At 33.9% G+C, this 20,818-nt stretch overlaps 1 protein-coding gene across 4 annotated transcripts; it reads left to right on the top strand.

Moving 5' to 3' along the window:
• The first annotated feature begins 681 nt into the window (after window positions 1-681).
• On the top strand, window positions 682-19,825 carry UBP5 (ubiquitin-specific protease 5). 4 transcript variants are annotated; one of them, XM_089717775.1, is made up of 15 exons: window positions 682-1,024; window positions 2,867-3,115; window positions 3,498-3,642; window positions 4,693-4,752; window positions 4,889-4,984; window positions 9,909-9,939; window positions 10,048-10,328; window positions 13,477-13,617; window positions 13,694-13,864; window positions 15,758-16,015; window positions 16,110-16,258; window positions 16,400-16,972; window positions 17,262-17,535; window positions 19,139-19,351; window positions 19,501-19,825. In XM_089717775.1, exons 1-14 carry the CDS (start codon window positions 885-887, stop codon window positions 19,307-19,309), a joined length of 2,739 nt encoding a protein of 912 aa, XP_089573901.1. In that variant the 5' UTR covers window positions 682-884; the 3' UTR covers window positions 19,310-19,351; window positions 19,501-19,825. The 4 variants fall into 4 exon arrangements, with proteins under 4 accessions (XP_089573901.1, XP_089573900.1, XP_089573899.1 ...); XM_089717774.1 differs by having other exon boundaries at window positions 16,397-16,972; XM_089717773.1 differs by having other exon boundaries at window positions 9,909-10,328.
• Window positions 19,826-20,818: the final 993 nt, after the last annotated feature.

Genomic DNA, 20,818 nt, shown 5'->3' with positions numbered 1-20,818 from the left:
AGTAATAAAGTGGCTTAACTATACAGTGGAGATTACTATGGGTGAGCATTTGAACAAATCGGTAAATTTGAGTAATATTTTTAATCAAAATAAATTAATTAAAAATTTTTTTGACTGGAATTTAACCGAACTAAATTTTTAATCAAACTTAACAGAATTATTTTTGCCGGATTAATTTTGATCCTTAACCGCACGAATTTAAAGAAAATGATCAAAAAATTTGTGATTAACCGAATTTTGCAAAATTATTTTTATTGAATTTAACCGAAATTTGTGATTAACCGACTTTAACCGAAATAAAAATTAACTGAAATTATTAATCACTACTTAATCAAAATAAAATTGAAATATTTTTAATTTTTAATTTTATTATCTATTTAATCAAAATGATATAGTTTTGAGAGTTGATTACTTCGGTTAAGTTCACTTTTAGCTAAACCTTTAACTGATCACGGGAAATTTTATTTTAATTGAACATTTATTCACGAAACGTGCAATTTAGTTATATAGGTATTAAAATTTCCATCCAAATTCGTTTTAAATCCGTTTAAAACATTATCTATACTCGTAAAAAATGGATTGGGGTCGGGTCAGGTACCTGAGGGATCGGTTTTTTTTACTTCGTGAGATGTAAATCAGGTCGGACCTGAACCGGGGGAAATATATACTCTTTGGAGTTTAGTAAGGACTAAACCCCCGAATTTCGCAGGGGTGCGTTTCTCGTCTCGCACACGCATGACCCAACTTATTTTTTCTCACCGGTTCGTATTCTGTTTGGCTACCGAGAAAACAAAATCCGAGAAAAAAAATAAACCGAGATTTTCAATCTTCCAGCTTACGTTGTTTTATCGTTTTAGCTCGGAAAAAAATCGATAAAGGGAGTTATGGCGGAGGTATCGATGAGCAGTAACAGTGGCAGTGGGGAGCTGACGCCAGAGGAAGAGAGGGTTTTGATTAGAGACATTGCGATTTCCGCCGAAGCTAATAGCAAAGAAGGTGACAGCTTCTACTTAATCACTCAAAGGTAACAATCCAGCTTCTCTTCAATCCCCTTTGTTGATTTTTTTTTTCTGGGTTTTCTTTTTTAACGGTTGGTTTTAGTTTGAGTTGAATGTTATTCTTATAATTTATGGATAGTTTATTTAATTTCAGTGAATTACCCAATTGCTACTGATTTGCCTTCCAAAATTAAAACAAAAAGAAGCTAACTTTCCTTTAAGAATGCATTTTATCCCAAGTATGAGACAAGTTTCTCTGTTTCAAGCTCCCTCCACTTCTACGAGGCGCATTTTCTCTGTGCTTTCGATTGGATACTGATGAATTCTGTGGATAAGTTGATAATGTTGGAGTGCGATTGTGATTCGAAAATATTTTCAGATTAAGCTGGCATTTTACTTTCTATGCAACTTGGGATTTTGATGAACGCTCTATATGGGGGTCGTAAGGATTTTTGGTTTGTTTTCCAAAGATAAGTTAGGTGACACCCCAGTGGTTAAGACTTAAAAATTCATTAGGAGGTCTTCTTCTTGGTCCTGGTGGGACGAGGTGGGGGTTTACGTGAAAGTGAACGTGAAAGTGAAGAGCTACCCCTATAATTTCAATTCCAAAGTGCCAAAAGAAAATATTGGAAACTAGTTTTTGTCACCTGTTTGCCATTTTGCTTCTATCAATTATGAATAAGAAACTGCTACTTCGTTCATTCCTCATATTAATATGGTGTACCTAACATGTCGTGAGATTTATTGCTGGACTACTGCATTTTGTTGTCATTTAAACTGTGAAATCTCTCTTCAATTGATTATCATGTCTGGTTTCTTTTACCAACTGTTATGAGTTCCCAGATTAGATTTGAATTCCTGTTTACGTTCCTTATATTGGTTTCCTCTACTGTTGATAGAATCATATGATTTGGGTTGACTCCTTATACGTGAATCATGGGCAAATCAAGTCAATAATTGTGAACCATTTGGATTGATATGAGCCAATTGATTATGTAGATTCTTTCCTCACCGGAAAAAAACCAAATATCATTGGATTCAATAGGTTCAACACTCAAAATATAACATGTTCCTTTACAATTCTACTGCAAAAAGAGACTCTAAATACTTCCCCTAGCAATTTGAACTGATCTTAAGATAAAAAATGATTTTCACTGCACCAAATGACTCATCCATGCATCTCATCATGTTCTCCTATAGGTCTTACCTATTCTGCATGTGGCTGCTTTATATGGAATACAAACATTTTAGATGGTTTTTTTATCAAAGTAGTGTAGGTCTACTTTTCAATGTTCAATTAATTTATATATGCACTTATAGTTTGGAAGAACTTATCGTGGTGAGACGATCCTTGTTTCTTGCACTCTAAAGGTAGCTCCCACTTATCTACACCCTGACTAATATTTGTTGAAGTAAGTCATATTTCAATGCTTTCTGTTTGCTCCACATTGATATTTGATGTGTTAGTTGATTTTGAGAATTGGTTCCCAATTTTATGATTTGATTCCCAATCCTCAAAGTGAAGGTTTCAATTCTTATTTGACAATTATGGTCACCTCCTCTGCTTCCTGGTTTAACTTGTCAATGGTGCTTGATTCTATTGTTCATTGAATTCGTGGTTTTTTTGTATTGTTCCATGTTAAAATGCATGGTATTTGAAATGCATGTTAGAGAAGGGGGAACAAGTAGAAGGTGTGGTCTTGAAGGATTCAGAAATCATTCTTTCTTAATTATTTGACAGCTAATATCTTTGAGCAGAAATTATTTTCAGAAAGATCTTATGATTCATTGTTAACATTTTCTTTTCATTGCTTAAACGTTGTGAAAATATTGTTTTCAATTTTTTTTTTCTTATTGGTTCCTGACAGATGGTGGCAACATTGGATTGAATATGTTAACCAAGACCAGTCAAATATTACAAATGATGGATCCTCTTTGTTAGAGCATTGTGATTTGGATAGTTCTTCAAAGAGACCTGCTAGTATTGATAATTCCGATTTAATATATGATTCAAAATCAGAGGACTCCCATGTTGGCATTGAAATTCATGGTAGTCTATTGGAAGGACGTGATTATGTACTGCTTCCACAAGAAGTTTGGAACCAGTTGTATTCATGGTAAGTGATGCTACAATGTATGACCGACTACTTGCTTCGTGTGCTGCTTATCTTTGACAAAATTGCATTCTCTGAATTCACAAACAGAAGGATTGGTTATGATCTTTTAACTTATGGTAGAAATTTTGGTGTAGATGTTATGTTAAAGTTATTGGTTAGACGAATAGAGAACTCTGATAGACTCTATATCTTGTTCCTCTTATTTTGGGCTACAAAAAAGTATCATATCTCACGATTTTCAATTTTTGATTGGATGAAAATGAGGGAATTGCTATTGCACATATAATTGGATGATCTTTTATAATTGAACTGTCATCGAAAAGGAAGTATCATTTATTGATCATGTATTATCTATTGATCATGATTCTTATTGGCTCTATAGGTATGGAGGTGGCCCAACATTGGCCCGGAAAGTAATCAGTTCTGGCCTTTCTCAGACAGAGTTAGCTGTGGAGGTGTATCCTCTCCGTCTTCAACTACTCGTTATGCCTAAGGGTGATCATTCAACAATAAGAATAAGCAAGAAGGTATAATGTTGAGAGTTGTCATAATTTAGCACTTCTTTTATCAACCAAGTTGGTTATAAGATACAGAAAGGGAAATAGTTTGATGCGCCACTGGAAATTAAAATTTAAAGCAGTCAGTAGTGTTATAGAATTTTTAATTTCAATGCTTAACATTTTAAGTGTATTTCATGATATTACTATTGGAGCAGTTAACATAGAAAAACCATTTAAAACATTTAGCAAAAACATCTTCTGAAATTAATTATTTCTTTAGATTACTATTACCATTGCAATAAGTAATAGGGTAAAGTACTATTTAGTCCCTCAAGTTTTGTCAAATTCACCACCTCGCCCCTTTATTTTGGAGAACCAATGAAAAGGTGCTCGTGGTTTGTTTGCATTCCAACTAAAAGGTCCTTCTGTCCAAAAAGAGACCTTTTTTCTGCGAGTCAATTGAATAAAGTGGATTCAAAGGCGAGAGAAGAAACCCCAAAATACTCCAAACAAGCTAGAGCCTCGTCTTCTCTATATTGCCAGAGCCAACCCACTTTTTCAAGCCCTTTCTTTCATCTCTTTTCTGTATCTCACTATTCGATCTCGATACCAAATCCCATTTCCTTTTATTGGATCTGTAAATTAGCAATTCTATTTCTTCACAATTTTAAGCTTTTGCATTTTGAATTTGTAAACTGAATTTCAGTCTATTGATTGTATGCTTGAGTTACATAATGTATATGTACACACGTAACTATTCTGTTTAGGAACACACACGCGGTAGTGAATTTGACCAAAACCTGAGGGACTAAATAGTACTTTACCCTAACTAATATTATTCAGAAATGCGCCATTGACTGTTGCTTTTATGTTAAATTATTATTATTTTGGGTGGTTACATGTTACAATTCTGAAATAATAATAGCTATTGTTAAAGTCTTAAGATTCAAAAACAGCTTGAATTTCGAAACTAAGAGTTTCGATGTCAATGTTTTAAATCATCTCTGAGCTTCGGTTGTACAAAAATTGCACTAGTATTTGCTGTTTTCACTTTGCTGAAATTAATCATTTTGGCAGGAAACAATTGGAGAGCTTCATAGAAGAGCTTGTGAGATTTTTGATCTCAACCCAGAGCAAGTAAATGCTCCTTTCTTTTTTGTATTTGGTTGTCCTTGTTTGATTTTTAAAATTTTTACGGCTCATTTTTTTTAGTATTTATCAGCTGGCTTTTATTTCCGGTTTCTTAGTATTTAATATTTTGTGGCTTTGACAGGTATGCATTTGGGATTACTATGGCCAACGAAAGCATGCTTTGATGAATGACATGGATAAAACACTTGATGATGCCAACATACAGATGGATCAGGATGTAAGTCTCTTTCATACGTAATCACTTATTAGCTTGTAGGAATAGTATGGTTGCTATAAAGAAATTCTTTCGTTGAATATTTGTAACTTGCTTTGATTTAGTACAATGTGGGTGTAGCTATTACATGCGTATGGTTCCTACATGATTTGTTTGTTGCTGAAGTCTGTTCTTCTAAGTAAAGTAATTAATTTATTGACAAAGAAGGGAATGAGTACAAGGAGGATAAGATATCCTTTTTAGTAAAGAACATACTGATGAAAGCTCAATGAGAAAACTTATTAAAATGGAAACTCTCTCCAATTCTTAAGAGTTTCTGTTATAAAAATGCAAAGTCCCCAAAAGCTGAACATTGTAAAAAAACTAAACTGAATCTAACAGTTGCTGGACCAATACATACTGTTTCGTTATTTATTATTATTTTTCTTCGGTTAACTTCTAAATGACCATCTAAGGCTAGCAATTACAACAATAGAACATCTCATAGGGACCATCTAAATCTCATTTTTATTAGTCTTGAACCTGGTGATGTGAAAGAAGAAAAATTGATAAAGAGTTTGTGCTCCAACCGATATCATTTTCCTAAAGATATCAATGGTCTGTTCCAATGATGCCTAGAAATAGAGCAATGCAAGAAAAATGGGCATGAGTCTTACTGTTGGCAATGCACATTGCAGATATATAAGCAGACAAAAATGTGTGGTCCTTATACCCGCAACAAATTCTTGGTGTCATGTAAATAATAGAAAATCGTTTCAGTATGAGCATGAACCAGGAAACTCAAAGACTTACAAGAAAAGAACACAGAAGTTTCCAGAGTCCAAATCCTCATGTCCCATGAAAAGAATGAAGGATGTTAAGGAATGTGATAAGAGCTGTCATTTCTGTTTCATTATAGTTCCTCAAGATTGTATAAGCACATGTTTGAAGCATAGAAACCAGTAATTGAAGTATTATTAAGAGACATAAAAAGGTAAATGCAAGGAAAGCAAAATGAATTGGTGTATTTTCACCAATTCAAATCTTCCAAAAACAAATTTCAGACCACTCTCTTAACTTTTTTGGTCACAATAGCACGTGATTGTGGTCCCACGAAAACAGTATGGCTCAGATGTTATTCAATGGTATGGTCATTGTGGAAATTAATTTTATATTTAGACTAGTGAATTGCATGTGATTCAAACATCTTACAACACTAATGCTTGCACCGAATTTGATGGTATTCTTGTTTTACTTTGTCATTATTATCAGTTTAGTCAAAAGCGCAAACAGTTGCCTAAGCAAAGTAACAAGCAGAAAATCGCTTTTAAATATCAAAACCGAGGTGCATTCAATCAAGTGAGGGCTTTGTGTGCCTAAGCGTGTGCCTCCCTTATATGAAGGCAAAGCGTGTAAGCCCTCAGTTTTAGGGAATTTTTTTTTTTTTTTTTAAAAAAAAAGGTCAGAAAAGTTGGGTGTTTTGGAGTCTTTTACTTTCTAATAACTTGGAAACAAAATTAAACAAATGTCGTTTTTCACTTCTCAATTAAACTTGGACGCATGGAGAAACTGTTCTTCACCAGTGGTCGGATGGCAACCAGGTACTTATTTTTTTCTAATGGGAATTTTTGTTTTGTTTAATCTTTCTTCTTCTTCTTCTTCTTCTTCTTTTCAAACACCTTTTTTTTTTTTTTTTTCCGCTCTATGAACTATGATCTTTCACGGCAACCAGGTACTTATTTTTTTTTAATGGAAATTCTTGTTTTGTTTAATCTTTCTTCTTCTTCTTCTTCTTTTCGAACACTATTTTCTCCTTTTTTTTTTCCACTCTACGCCAATAACTTTCAGCCTTCAAAAAATTTTCCCCTAATTCTTTCTTACATCTATGAACTATGATCTTTTAGCTGAGTTTTCTTCCATCTTTCACTTTCATCTCGGCCTGAATTTTTTTCCAATTTTCTCTAAAACTGAATTTTTTTCCAATACTGGATTTTTTCCATTAATGAATGTTTTCAATATCAAAAATGAATATTTGCATTTAGTTATATAATTAGGTATTTTTTAAAAATTACGCTTTCTTCGATGGAGCGAGTGCTTTTTTTTGCTCTGCGCATAGGGTCATACATTTATTTGAGTGCGCCTTACACTTTTAACTACCTTGATTATCATTGAAGTGATTTCATCTAATGCCTTGTGCACTTCTATTTAGAATTTAGGTAATCTCACAAGATGATACATAAAAATTAAGAAATACAGTTGACGATATTGTGCAAGAAGATAAGCTATTGCTATGGAATAATCCGAGTAAAAGTGTTGGAGTATTGAACCGAATTTGGAGGACTAGAGCAAATGGTGACACTGATGGCTGTTACAGCTTACTGGAGTAATTTTGAACAAGACTTCACTTGCACCATTGAACATAGTGATAACTAAAGAAACTGTAGTATAATGGTTACTATTGGAAGTTTTCATTGATCATGTTTATTTCTAACCTGTGAAAAGAATTGGAAATGCCCATAACATGAATTTCCAAGTGTTGGCATGATTAGCTTTGGTTACAACATACTATCTATTTTGACGTAACTCATAATTTAATCAAAGCCAGATTGATTCAGAGGGAAAAAGTGGGGGAGGGGGGGAAAGAAGGTTTGTGGATTGGGAGAGAGGGAGGGATACTTGATGAATGAGCTCGATCAGAAAAATCTTCAGTATAAATTACATCAGTAAATTTTTTTGGTTTTTAGTTTTGTATTTTCTTGTAATAGTAATTGATTGTATTATATTATATTGTAAAGTACATTTTCTGCAACATCAGTTCTATTTTTGATTTATTTTAACCTCTATTCACCATCAACATAAAAAAAAAAACTATTTGGTAATCACCTTTCTTCTATTGTTTTGAAATGGGGAATATATGCTCATCATCTAGAAGCACAAAAGGTTGGCAAATAGGTCTTTGGAAAGTTTGATTAGAGCATGATCAATTGAAGTGCATATGTGGGATTATCTGGGTATTTATGGAGTCTTCTTTCTCTGCATTATCTAGCAACAATAAGAGTTGTTTTCTTCAAAATTTTATTAAAACATTATACTATTTCAATAACTGTTCTTGAGTTGTTCTTTACATGGTTTATAAAGAAACTGATAAGTGAGTGAGTGATAATATTTGGTTTTTATCTTAGAGATTCTTGGTGCTGTTGAAATGCTTTCCTTTTTGATGGACAAGTTACGAAGGGCTAATTTCAGGGTGGTAGGAATATTTAGAGGTTTCATGGTAAAAGATGGTGTTATCTAGGTTGATGTGGTTCGGTGAAATAAATAATTGGAATTATTGTAAGATATAATGGACTTTGAGATGGTGGAGTTACTAAAATCAAGTAGTTCGATGGCACACATGTACCACGTAATTTATGGGACATCTTAGTTTTGCTGTTTGAGGGGTTTGGTCAAATTCTAGCATGTGCTGGCTGCGTCTTTACTAACTTTTTCCAATTGCATGATTCTTGAAAATGGTAGCTTATTTTCACCCGTTGTCTGTGAACTATAGCCCCTATCATACTGTCATACCTAGAATTCAATTTGTCTCATACTGGCCAAGCTCCACTGGAATGTTGACATGGACAGCACAACAACAATTATAATATATATATATATATATATTTTTGATATAAGCATGCTCAATTAGCTGCATTCTTTCTTCCTATAAGCTGTCTCTCTCCCGCCACATTAGTCAGCTGCATCTCTTTTTCTCTCCCTATTAGCTTTCTCTCTCTTGCATCTCTCTCTCTCTCTCTCTCTCTCTCTCTCTCTCGCTTTGTCATGTCTGTTGCCAATCACCGGCTTTAAATACCCACCACAATCAACATCATCACCATCCAAACTCACCACCATAACCAACACTGGCACTGCTAAAAATGAAAAGCAAAAACAAGAACCCAAATATAGCTTAATGCTGTAATTGATGATTATGCTGTTGATGTCAGCCTTTTGGTGGAGCTTGGCCAGCAAGTCGGTACTCTTCCTTTTTCTGTTACACAAATGGTAGTTCATGAATTTTATGTGAGAAATTGAATTCTAGGTTTGTTTTAATCTGATATGAAAGAATTCTATATTTATGAGGTGATTACAATATTATATACAAGTAATTGCAGCCTATCTAGGAAAGCATATATTCAATCCCTAAGATCATGCTGGCATATTTACAATAGAGCAGACTTTCCACAACAGTTTGAAAATATGATAGAAGCTATAGTTCAGGGATGCGGGTAAAAATAAGTTTGAAAATGGACCTTCTGTACTTGGATATGGTCATCAAAGTTTCCCATTTGTAGTTTGTATAGAGGGTGAGCTTCTGTTCTATGGTAAGATCACTCCTTAGAACTGGAGGTCATGGGAATAACCTCCGTGTAATGCAAAGGGAAGTCAGTCGTGTGCTCTGAGAAACCTAATTTATGTGATGCTATTCAAAATAGCTAGACCACTTTTAACTTCATTACCTGTTTTTGGAGCATAGTTAGGATATTTAATGTCTAAGAATTTTCCTGTTGTCTTTTTACTTTTATTTTTTAGTTACACTTCTTAAAATACTTTGTAGCGGCACTTGCTATATGTGACTGCTTGATTTACTTTGAAAGTACGAGCATGTTCCAAATTTATGATTATGTCAGTACTATGGAGAGAATGTCTATTTGATAGGCGAAAATGATGTTTCTGTAGTTCACCCTGTGAAGAGTCACTGGCATGCTCGCAGAAAGCAATGGAAAAAGTATGATACCCATGATCACATGTATATGCAACAGATTCATGTAAAATAGCATGTATGTGATCTTCTGTGCATTTTTTTTCTCAGATTTCCTTTTAGAATTTATATCTTCATAACTTCTCTTTATTTTTTGTGACACATTTAGCACTTTAACATTTTAATTTCATTCTATAATTGTATGTACAGATTCTGGTGGAGGTTCTTAACAATGTCAATGGTACTGCATTGAGTGGTCATATGAGTCCTATTATGCACAATGGATCTACTCAGAAGGAAGCTAGTACTATTCTTTTAGAGCCTTCTAAGTCAAGCTTATCAATTGCAGGAGGTTTTTCTGCAAGCAAGGGTGCTTCTAGAAGCTGCCATGTGGAGTTGTCACAAGGTCAAAACAACACATCTCCAGGTGGGGAGTTGGATAACATGTATGGGGTTACTGGTGTCAGTACAAGGGGGTCTACTGGTGGCCTGACCGGTTTGCAGAACCTAGGAAACACATGCTTTATGAATAGTGCAATACAATGTCTTGTTCATACTCCTGAGTTTGCTAAATACTTCAGGGAGGACTATCATCAAGAGATAAATTGGCAAAACAACTTGGGCATGATGGTAAGTTTGAGATACAATTGAAACTAAGTATCAATATATCCCATTGTCATTTTCCCATCTTGATTTGAGAACAAATTTAAAGCTTTTTTGGTGGAAATGACAATAATTTCTTAAAAATATTCTCTGCATTTTTCCTAGGTTTGGGGGTGCATGGGAAATCAGTCAACAGAAAATGCTTTTTTTATTATTCTTTTTAAAGTGAAAACCAAACAATTTCAAGAAAAATGAATTTTTAAAAAATGGGGTCATTTTTGGAACCTATGAATCTTACAGTAAGGGAAGAAACCCCACAAGAGAACCACATGGGTGATTCCATGGATTTAAAACATGCCAGTTACATTGGAGGGATCATTGTGTATATATCACCATTTTCAATTTTTCAACTTAAATCCTTGAAAAGACTCGGCACATGAAATTACTGCTTGATTACTTGGTCACAAGGCAAAAATCAAGTAAGAAGAGTATTTTTCACATTTTTGTTTATGGGGGTGAGTTGATATTGACTTTCTTTTTCTGTTTGCAGATTTGTTGTGAAAACATTTGGTTTATGTTGTACTTATGATGGATTTACTTATACGGTATATAATTTACTAGATCTAGAATTTTTCAGAAGTTTTCAATACATTTTTTGAATGGGTTTTAGCACATAACATGTATAATTGAACTGTATTCGTTAAGAAGGTTAACGTTACATTGAGACTTAAGAACTTCCTAGAGATTGTTTTTGGTAGTGACAAGGTAGTTGATTGATAATGAGGATAAACCATGGATTCAATGTTTTCATTTTACATATTATGCTAATTATTTACTTGCATTTTGTAATTTTAATACACTCCTTGAGTACCTTTATTTTTTTGTACGATTTCTAATTTTTTAAAAAAGAATTAGTTACATGTTGCTATTTTTATGAAATGACCACAACAGCCTCGTTTCACATGCTATTGAAACCCTGATCTGGCCTCGGCTGTGATCTAAATTAATGAAGTACCAACTAAGTCACTGTCCACAACAGACTGCCACTGGTGCTTACTAGTTGCAGCTTGCTATTGGTTCTCAACAGTCTGCTGACCATGACAATTTATCCTTTTTCATTTAATTTTCTCTTCAATTCAGGTGCATTAAAATCATGCGGAAATTATGTAGTCCTTATATGTTCAAATGTCTCATGGTTTTCTTCATCAAGCAAAAATTATTTCATTTTTTGTTATCTTCAAATGCTACAAATGCTAGAGAGTAGATTTCAACTGACTTTCAATGTTGTAACAATATAGTAAAATAATTAGTTTCACGAAAGAAAATATTTTCCACAAGCTATTCATGATATGTAAACAAAGTAGAGAAATTAAACCTCTGTGCAAAAGGCTATGGTTTGGTAGTGAATAGACTGATTTTTTATTAAGAAACTATATTGCCTTATTTTTCCATGCAAAATTAGCTTTATCGCTTTGATAAAAATTTTTATGCTTGATCAATGAATCCATGTTTTCTTTTTACTCTATTTCCTTATTTGACTTGTTTGCATGAATTGTACATTTTTGTTGGTTCGGACATATTAGAGATCATCTGTGGTGCTCTGTTATGGAGCTACTATACTTAGGGTAGCTTTACTGCTGTATTTAAGGTAGTTTTATTTAGTTGTTCAATTTTTAATCATGTTGTTGTTAGTTTCTTTGTTGATGACTATTAGCAGGTTGGTTAAGCAAGTTATTTATTGGAATGGATAGTTATTCTAGTAGGTAGTTTTAGCTTTGCATTTGGTTGTTTAAAAGGCTGTGATATCAGGAAAAATGTAAGCAGAATTTAAGAAAAGGTTTTGAGTTCCTAAAACTCAGGGATTGTAGAGTTGTCTCTTGACAAGCTCTAATAGATTGCAGATTCTCTCTAAGGGTCTTTTTGGCAAAATTAGCTGTTTTCGTAGCTGCTCACTGTTCTAGTAGCGTTAGCTATTAACTGTTTGAGTAGCTTTTCATAAAACGCTAAAAAGTAAACATTACATGGGTTAACTTTTTACAAATGCTATTTTAACCTCTAAAAATTAGTTCAAAAGCTATGTTACCGAACACAATAAAAAATAGCATTTAGTGTTTTGACTACTTAAAAAGATGTTGTCGAATACGATCTAAGTCTGTCACCATAGATAGAAGGAAGAAAGCTCCTTCTAAGAGACCCTATCTCAAACCCGATCCCCTAATTCAAAGACCCATAACTAGATCCAAATTTGGGACCGTAACATCTTGGCAGTTCTGTTTAGTTTGTCTTTGACATTATGTGCATTTTATCATTAATATTTTTCGGACCTAAGCTTTTCAGGGCTTACCATATGCAAATAGACTAGTGATTTGTGTTTTCTTAACCTCTTACTAGTATTACATAATTAACTCAAAGTTACAGTCACATACATTTGCCTTTACATTTTGAGAAGAGGGAAGTAGTTTCTAGCTAACTATGTAGGCCTAACCTCAAGCTAAGAGATGTGAAGTATCTAAACTACTGGGAACATTAAACTTTTAGTGAAAATGTCCCTGATTCTGTACTTGGGCTAGAGCTTAATCTTTTAGCATCTTTACATGGCATATATTACATATATCGATAGACTTAAGTCAGACTTGATGCTTGAATTGTGTATTTTTGGAGCTTGAGTATGTTTTCTTTGAGCCTAGTTTAGATAGTGGTTAAGCATTTTACTTGCAACTACGGTTTAATAACAAACATTTGAAGGAGGTGCTGTGAGTAATGTAAGTGGAAGGCTGAAAAGTCAAAGGAAATTATCCACGGGGAATTAAAAATCTTTGTTTGTCTTCTCTTTTGTGTTGACAGTCGCATGCCATCCCATTTCATACAATCCTACACTCCATAAGTGGCCAACCAAAACATCTGCCTTTACATTTGTATTGCTGTTGAATTGTATTAGTGTTCTTAGATTTTGCTTCTTATTTGGGGAGAGGGAAGTAGCATCTAGCTAACTATGTAGACCTAACCTTGAGGTATGAAGTGTTTTATACTTTTGAGTATGAGTGTTATTTTAGTAGATAACTTTTTAATATGTTATCATGTTACTAGCTAAAAATTTTAGCAGCTATTCTTAAAGTAGTACAACATGATTGCAATTCATTTTAAAATCTATTGAAATAAAGTGTTCATGTTCTAGGGTGAACTAGCTATAGCATTTGGTGAGTTACTACGAAAGCTATGGGCACCTGGGCGGACACCAGTCAATCCTCGTCAATTTAAATTAAAGCTGGCTCGTTTTTCCCCTCAATTTAGTGGTCACAATCAGCATGATTCTCAGGTTTTCAAGTTAAATTGTCTTAAATAATTGTGTTTTCTTTCTCTTCTTGGTTTAAGAGGTTTTGTTATTGTCTCAGGAACTTTTAGCATTTCTCCTTGACGGTCTTCATGAGGACTTGAATCGTGTAAAACAGAAACCTTATATAGAGTCTAGAGATGCTGATGGTCGTCCAGATGAAGAAGTTGCTGATGAGTACTGGTCGAATCACATTGCTCGTAATGATTCTATAATTGTTGATGTTTGTCAAGTGAGTATTATATTGACACTTCAAAATTTTTTACCAGGAAAGTCTATTTTTCTAATTATAGGAATTCTTGCATAACATCTCCGAATCATCTATGATGAATTAATCAATGAGGCCCTATTTCGTTGTTGTATAAAAATCTGTTTAGTTCTATCTGACAGTTCTGTTTCTTTGTATTGGTTACTCTTTGCCTTTGTGTTTTGGTAAGATAATTACTTATTTGATTTTGAGGCTCCAAAAGAATTTGATGGATACGTATTGTAATATTTGGAAAGCATCTATTCCTTGCAGTGTTAGGAGTAACCATATTGCTTGGCACAATTCAGGAAATGGTATTAGGATTTTTTTTTTTTTCAGCAATGAATTTCTGATGCATACTGATAAAGACCAGAAAATTAAGAAATATGGAGGATTGATATGGAAAGGAATTTTTTTATTGAAATATCTCAGTGCAAGAAACTCAACACTTACATTTGAATAAAGTTGTCCATACAGAGAGGACAAAGCTCCTGATACAAACTAAATATTCAAATGCTAGTAATGAGAAAACAAAGAAACATCCAACAGGTATTTATAGCAATATCTGTTTGATATTTTTACGAAACACTAAAGAATACTTGCCGAAATTTAGGAAAATAATTGGAAAAGTGGTGCTGCAATATGGTCATGAGATGTAACAGCCCAGGAGCGTGGCCACGTTTGGCTTGACTATTTCAGTCTTCAAATATTCTGATGTAATTAGCTCAGCCGCATCTCCATGTGTCCTTTTCTTTCGGAAACAGGTCTTGAGAAGAGGATTTCTATCACATACACTCTGTAAACATGTCATCTCCTCTGGCAGGGATTAAGATGAGGGCTTAAAATGTTTTAAGGCTTGAAGCACAGAATATGCTGGTTCAGATATTAGGTTCCTGCGTTGATAGTAATCTGTAATAAGTTTTTGTTAGCTAGAATTCAAAATGTTTAGGACAACTGGACTTAATATCACTGTGTCTGTGGCTTAGTGATAGATCATTTGACATAGGATATGGTGGTGATGATAGAACTGACTGATATTTAGCATTAGAAAAAAAATGAATTTTTCACGCCATGTGTTGTTCTATCACAAGCACCTTACTAACTTGCATCTTCACAATCAATCATTGATTGCAAGATTTAATAGAAACACACTATTTGGAAAGGTTTAATGCATGTGAGCTCTTTTAGACCAAGTTCTTATTTGTAGTTGATCTTCCATAACAACTTGGGTGACTGGTGGGAGCTGGTTTTATTGACTCCTAAAGCAATGCAGCATAATTGCACGAGTAGATGTAAGATGTATGCTAATCTCTTCTACAGAAGTTGATGGCTATGCAACTTGTATTCTGTTTACCATGTTTCAGTGTTTAATTGGAAATATTCTCATTGAGTTTGTTGGTGGACCTGTATTTGTTTTTGGGTGATTTTTGGTATGGTTGGATTTTCTAGTCCATTTCCCCAGTGTGGTTTTTATGTTGTTTCTGTTTATATTTTGCATGTTTCTGTTAATTTTATCTTTATCTTGAACTTGCCTTTTACATGGATAACCAGCAGGGTTGGTGTTTCTTGTCTTTGTAAGGAAAACTTTAATGAGCACGGTCAGTTACAAATGGGGAATGATTTTTGTTGAATGATATTTTACTTTTTTGGTGAAGAATTCTTTAATGAATTCTCCTCCCTCCCTTTTTGTAAGACTGTTTTTGTCTATTTTTCCAAATTGTTAGTATTTGGTTTATTAGTTTGTTATGTGCAACAGCCATGAAGAATTTTATTAGTTGTTTCATTTACCTTGAAACCAATTAATTTGCCTGTGTACCACTGTCTGGAAAGTTTCTGAACTTAGTTCCAATTCACACATTTGACTTTACTGTTGGACAGGGCCAATACAAGTCGACTTTGGTTTGTCCAGTGTGCAATAAAGTCTCTGTCACATTTGATCCGTTCATGTATCTTTCTTTGCCGCTCCAATCCACTACTACACGATCTATTACAGTGACAGTCTTCACTTGTGATGGGAGTGCCCTGCCATTTACTTGCACGGTGACTGTTCCAAAGCAGGGACGGTGTAGGGATTTGATCCATGCGCTTAGCAATTCTTGTTGTTTAAAGAACAACGAAGATCTTAAACTTGCTGAGGTTTACAACATTAAAGCATTATCTCTCTCTCGTATTAGGGGAATTATAGATCTGCATGTAAGTGGGTTAACTTATTTAAATGTGTTGTTAACAGGTAAGAAATCATTTATTCCAAAGATTTTTAGAAGACCCTTTAATATCTTTGTCCACAATCAAAGATGATGACCATCTTGCTGCCTACAAAATCCCAAAGTCTGTAAAGAAAATTCTTATGCTTAGGTTGATTCATCGCCATCAAGAACGGTATGTATTATTTATTTTTTTCATTTGGATTTTCATATCTTGCAATAATGTTAGCACTTATAATTATTAGTTTATAGTGGCATGTGTTTGGATACTTTCTAATTTTCTCTCATATGAACCTTCTTTTCATTGATATAGCAGGGAAACAAATGATGCTCAAACTGCATCGTGTTGGAAACCTTATGGTACACCTCTTTTATCGTTGATGTCATGTGATAGTGTCATTACAAGAGGTGATATACAGATCGCTGTCCACAAATTGCTCTCCCCATTTCTAAGAGTTGAGAGTTCAAAACATGCTGAAATTGCTGATTCCAACAATTCGTTGCCACCATCAGATGCATCTCATGAGAACAATTCTGGTGATGCACGTGGTCCTGTATCAGATTCTGTAATGAAGTATGCTAGTAGTTCAAAGGCAGTGACATCATTGAAGCTACCTCTTCAGTTGGTTGATGAAAGTAATGCATGCATTGATCTTTCAGTGGGAGAAGAGAAAGCCATTAGATTATCTTCATCAGCAACATCAATAGTAGTATATGTAGATTGGTCAGAGGAGCTCCTACAGAAGTATGATACCCATTACTTGGAAAACTTGCCTGAAGTGCTGAAATACGGACCTGTGAATAAGAAAGCTCGTACTGAACCTCTCTCCTTGTACACCTGTCTAGAAGCTTTTCTGCGTGAAGAGCCCTTGGTACCTGAAGACATGTGGTTAGTGCCTTTTCTTCTTACATTTCTCCCCACTAACAGTCGTTTTCGTATATATGCTGATCAATATTTCATGAAAAATCTTTATGTATTATTCTTTTATTTTTTTTTTTCCTTTATGAATTGTATATCACAAAGACTACAATTTTCAGCACTTCTGAATGATGCATGATACATTTTTCTCTTTTGCCTGCATTCCTGTAGCTTTAAATTACTTAGATTTCATAATTGAACTTTGTATTAATGGATGGCAAATTGCAAGAAAGGACTAATGTGAGTCTGTTTCATAAAGGAACTGTCCACAATGCAAAGAAGAACGACAAGCAAGTAAAAAGCTTGACTTGTGGAGGCTTCCTGAAGTCTTAGTCATCCACTTGAAGAGGTTCTCTTATAGCAGGTCAATGAAGCATAAATTGGAAACTTTTGTCAACTTCCCAGTTCATGACTTAGACTTGACAAGTTATGTGGCCAACAAGAATAACACCCGACGTCAGATCTACGAACTTTATGCCTTAACCAACCATTATGGTGGCATGGGAAGTGGGCACTACACAGCACATATCAAGGTGAGCATATAATAATTGGATTTGGATTTTCTCCTCCTTCTTCTTCTACTACTACTTCTTCTTCTCTCTCTCTCTCTGTAGAACTTGTATGCTTAGCCACCTTAGGTATATATTCTCCAATAAATTAATATGTATAAAAGATAAAACTTAATGGACTTAGTACTGTTTAAACTAAATTTTGTTATATGTATTAGTACAAGAGCAAGAGCAGGGTATTTGCATTCAGGAGCAGAACTTGTGATAGTGGCTAGACTTGTATTTTGGATGATTCTTGAGTTCTCTTAAAACATTTAAGGTGTGTATTTATGATTACAAAACTTTGCATTGAATTTCACTGTGGTCACAAAACTTCAATATGTTGGTATTTGGTAACTGCACTTTAATTTGTTGCGACTGTGGTATTATCATCTGATTCAAGCGAAAAGCCCTTTGGAAACCTGATGTGGCACTCCATTCAAGGTTGATTTTTATGAGAAGAAAAAGGAGATAATCTGAGGTTTCTTCAACTGTTTTTTGCTCTATAATCTTATTTTTAGCATTATAATGTTGATGAACTGTATGTCATGTTAAGTTTTCCGTAAAATTTTCACTGAAATCTCGCCAAAATCAGGTGATAGTATCATCATTGCAACAACATCAAAAATTCAGTTACAAAATATAACAAATTAAAGTTCTGTGACCACAATGAAATCTACTGTAAACTTCGACTATTAGAGTACTCTACTTAGTTTTAAGAGTTATAGGCACATTTTCTTTGGGATCTCTCATCCAATTGTAAGTTTATATTCGTTAGTTAATTATTTGGGATCATATTCTTACTTACTAAGAATTAAACAAGGAGCTCAATGAACTTCCGAGTCAAATGACATGAAGTGCTCCTTTATGAATATTGTGCTTGTTGATTGGAGTGTTATCAATCGATAAAGGCATGATTATGTATTTGTTTAACACCTTGTTTGTTTTGGGTATTATCTGGTGCAAATGAATAAGATGTTAAGTTGTCAATGCATGAAACTCATAATTAGGCACAGAGGCTTTTCCTGGATAATGGGAAGTCTGTTATTACAGTAAAAACAGTTGCAAAAGTGATATATATTATGTAGTAACTGAACTTGACATGTGTTTTACAAAAAGGATTATGTTGTTTGGTATATTGATTTACCATAATTGAGAACTTAGAATTTGTTTTATCAAAGATTTCCAGCAATTGAATCTCTTCCTTTAAACCCTATTAAATGCCACATCAAACAATTTAGCACAAACGACTCTTGACATGGCTGTTTAATTTGTTGAATCTGCATTACAACAGCTCTAATCCATCCTTTCTTGTTTTATTTTGCTTCTTAATCACACCTGTTCATGAATAGTTGTCCGCTTAATATACTATTTATAGCTTTCACATGAACCGAAAACCAGATGTAAGTGCTCTAATTTGTTGGCTGTCCTGCAACATGAATTCACTACTTTATTGTTTATCTGATTAATTTAACCTTAAGGTAGTAGTCGTTACACTAATTGACTTCGTCTTTGACCCCTCTGGAACCTACACATTCATTTAAAGGTTGTATCTCATTCTATTTCATATCATTTCTGCAATTTGCAGCTACTGGATGAGAACAGGTGGTACAACTTTGATGACAGCCACATATCACCCATAACTGAAGATGATGTGAAGTCTGCTGCTGCATACGTTCTCTTTTATCGCAGGGTGAGGACTGATGATGCCATTAGAAATGGGGGATGGTCTGGCAGTCATCGTTCATCCCAAAAATGAACTCTAAAACACATGGATATTTATTGCACTTGCAAGAGCCAGGTATGTGGATGCTAGGTGTGAACTGCAACTCAAGGAATATGTAATGCCTCGTATAGCATACATGATATAGTTTTTGGAAATTTCAATTGGCATTTCTTATTGGAATATATTGATTAATTGTTAATTTCAAGTCTGTGGTGGTCCTGTAGCATCCAGTTTGTTTTCTGCATTCAAATCCTTGAAGAGACAGGAAATCAGCTAATCGTCATCTGCTGGTGCACTGATTTCTATGAAAATGTCTTTTCCAATCAGCTTTTGGCTCAGTGGTAGAACATTTTTCAGCACCACTCTCCACCGAAGTTCAGGAGCAACTACAGTTATGCAGCTGAAGGTGGTAGATTGTTTATGACAACCTGTATTATCTTCAAAAAATGAAAATTAGAAAGGAGTAGGAACCGAACCAAACATTTCCAATGACGTGTGTTGTGATAATAGCTTTATAATAACTTAAAATGAATAGTTCATTATCATTAATTGTTGCTAGTGGTCATCATCATATTTTTTAGATCCACCAGTTTGATACCAGTATGGGGTCGAAAATTCTATTTGGAAACATGGATGTTATTGCTGGTTCCGTTTCAATTAATGCTTTTTTCATGTTCATAATATGTTTTCTTTTGTTTGTGCTACCTTTTTCTCCTTTAAAATGACCTCTATTTTCAAAACTGAGTTATGACTTGTGGTCTGTTACCAATTTCGTGGGTTAAGAGAAACCTACCAACCAAAGATCTGTTCGTATTAATTGTTTGAGTTAATGATTGTTGGTGCCTTCTCTGGCTCTCTTTTTCGTGTTCTGGATTTTGTTCATAACCTTTTGAATTTAGTGTTAAGCACTAACCTTAATTTACAATAAATCTTGATTTTTAACAAAATTGAAATTTGGATTTTTGAGGGCAATTGGGGATTTCTTTGATTTTGTGCGAGAATTGCGAAATTGCTGTGATATATATATGTTTTAGTATATTAGTTGCAATTGTGATTTTGATGTTTAATGCTAGGTATTAGGGGGTGTGCATCAGATTGTGGAAATTTCAACCCATACCAGGAAACCATTCAAAATTTTTCATCCTGGGAAAAATTCGATATTAATTTAATAGTTCCATCCCGAATTTCATCTCCAGAGTAAATATGGGGTGGGATTGGTTCATTGATTAAAACTGATGTGTATGAACTCAAGTTCTGTTCTATCTTGTCTTGAAAATCGGAAATTTCCGTTCCATTTTTTCTTTAAAATTCTAGTTGTCTGTTTTTATGAATCTCAAATCATGTCCACAAAAATCATTTCATCCTTTTTATTTTAGTTTTTTATGATAGAAATTATGACTAAATTAATAATAATATGAAAAAATAATATGCATTTTTTAAATATAAAATAAATCAAGCAATTAAATATATTTTTCAACACAGATTTTTCTTCTGTTATTCACAGTATGTATTAAATAAGACTTTTTAAATAATTTTTTTTAT

The sequence above is a fragment of the Jatropha curcas genome, chromosome 2 (genome assembly GCF_041381405.1).
Source record: "Jatropha curcas cultivar XTBG-Jc1 chromosome 2, XTBG_Jcur_1.0, whole genome shotgun sequence".
Taxonomy (NCBI): domain Eukaryota; kingdom Viridiplantae; phylum Streptophyta; class Magnoliopsida; order Malpighiales; family Euphorbiaceae; genus Jatropha; species Jatropha curcas.
Note: the sequence above shows the minus strand (reverse complement) of the source record. Positions and strands in the feature narration are given on the sequence as shown.

What these genes read in the sequence shown, in the direction of transcription:
- UBP5 (XM_089717772.1), top strand. Translation starts at nt 885, where the DNA reads ATGGCGGAGGTATCGATGAGCAGTAACAGTGGCAGTGGGGAGCTGACG. An exon ending in TTGATCTCAACCCAGAGCAA is followed by an intron (nt 4,753 to 4,888) that starts GTAAATGCTCCT and finishes TGGCTTTGACAG; the next exon opens with GTATGCATTTGGGATTACTA. An exon ending in TAATTGTTGATGTTTGTCAA is followed by an intron (nt 13,865 to 15,757) that starts GTGAGTATTATA and finishes ACTGTTGGACAG; the next exon opens with GGCCAATACAAGTCGACTTT.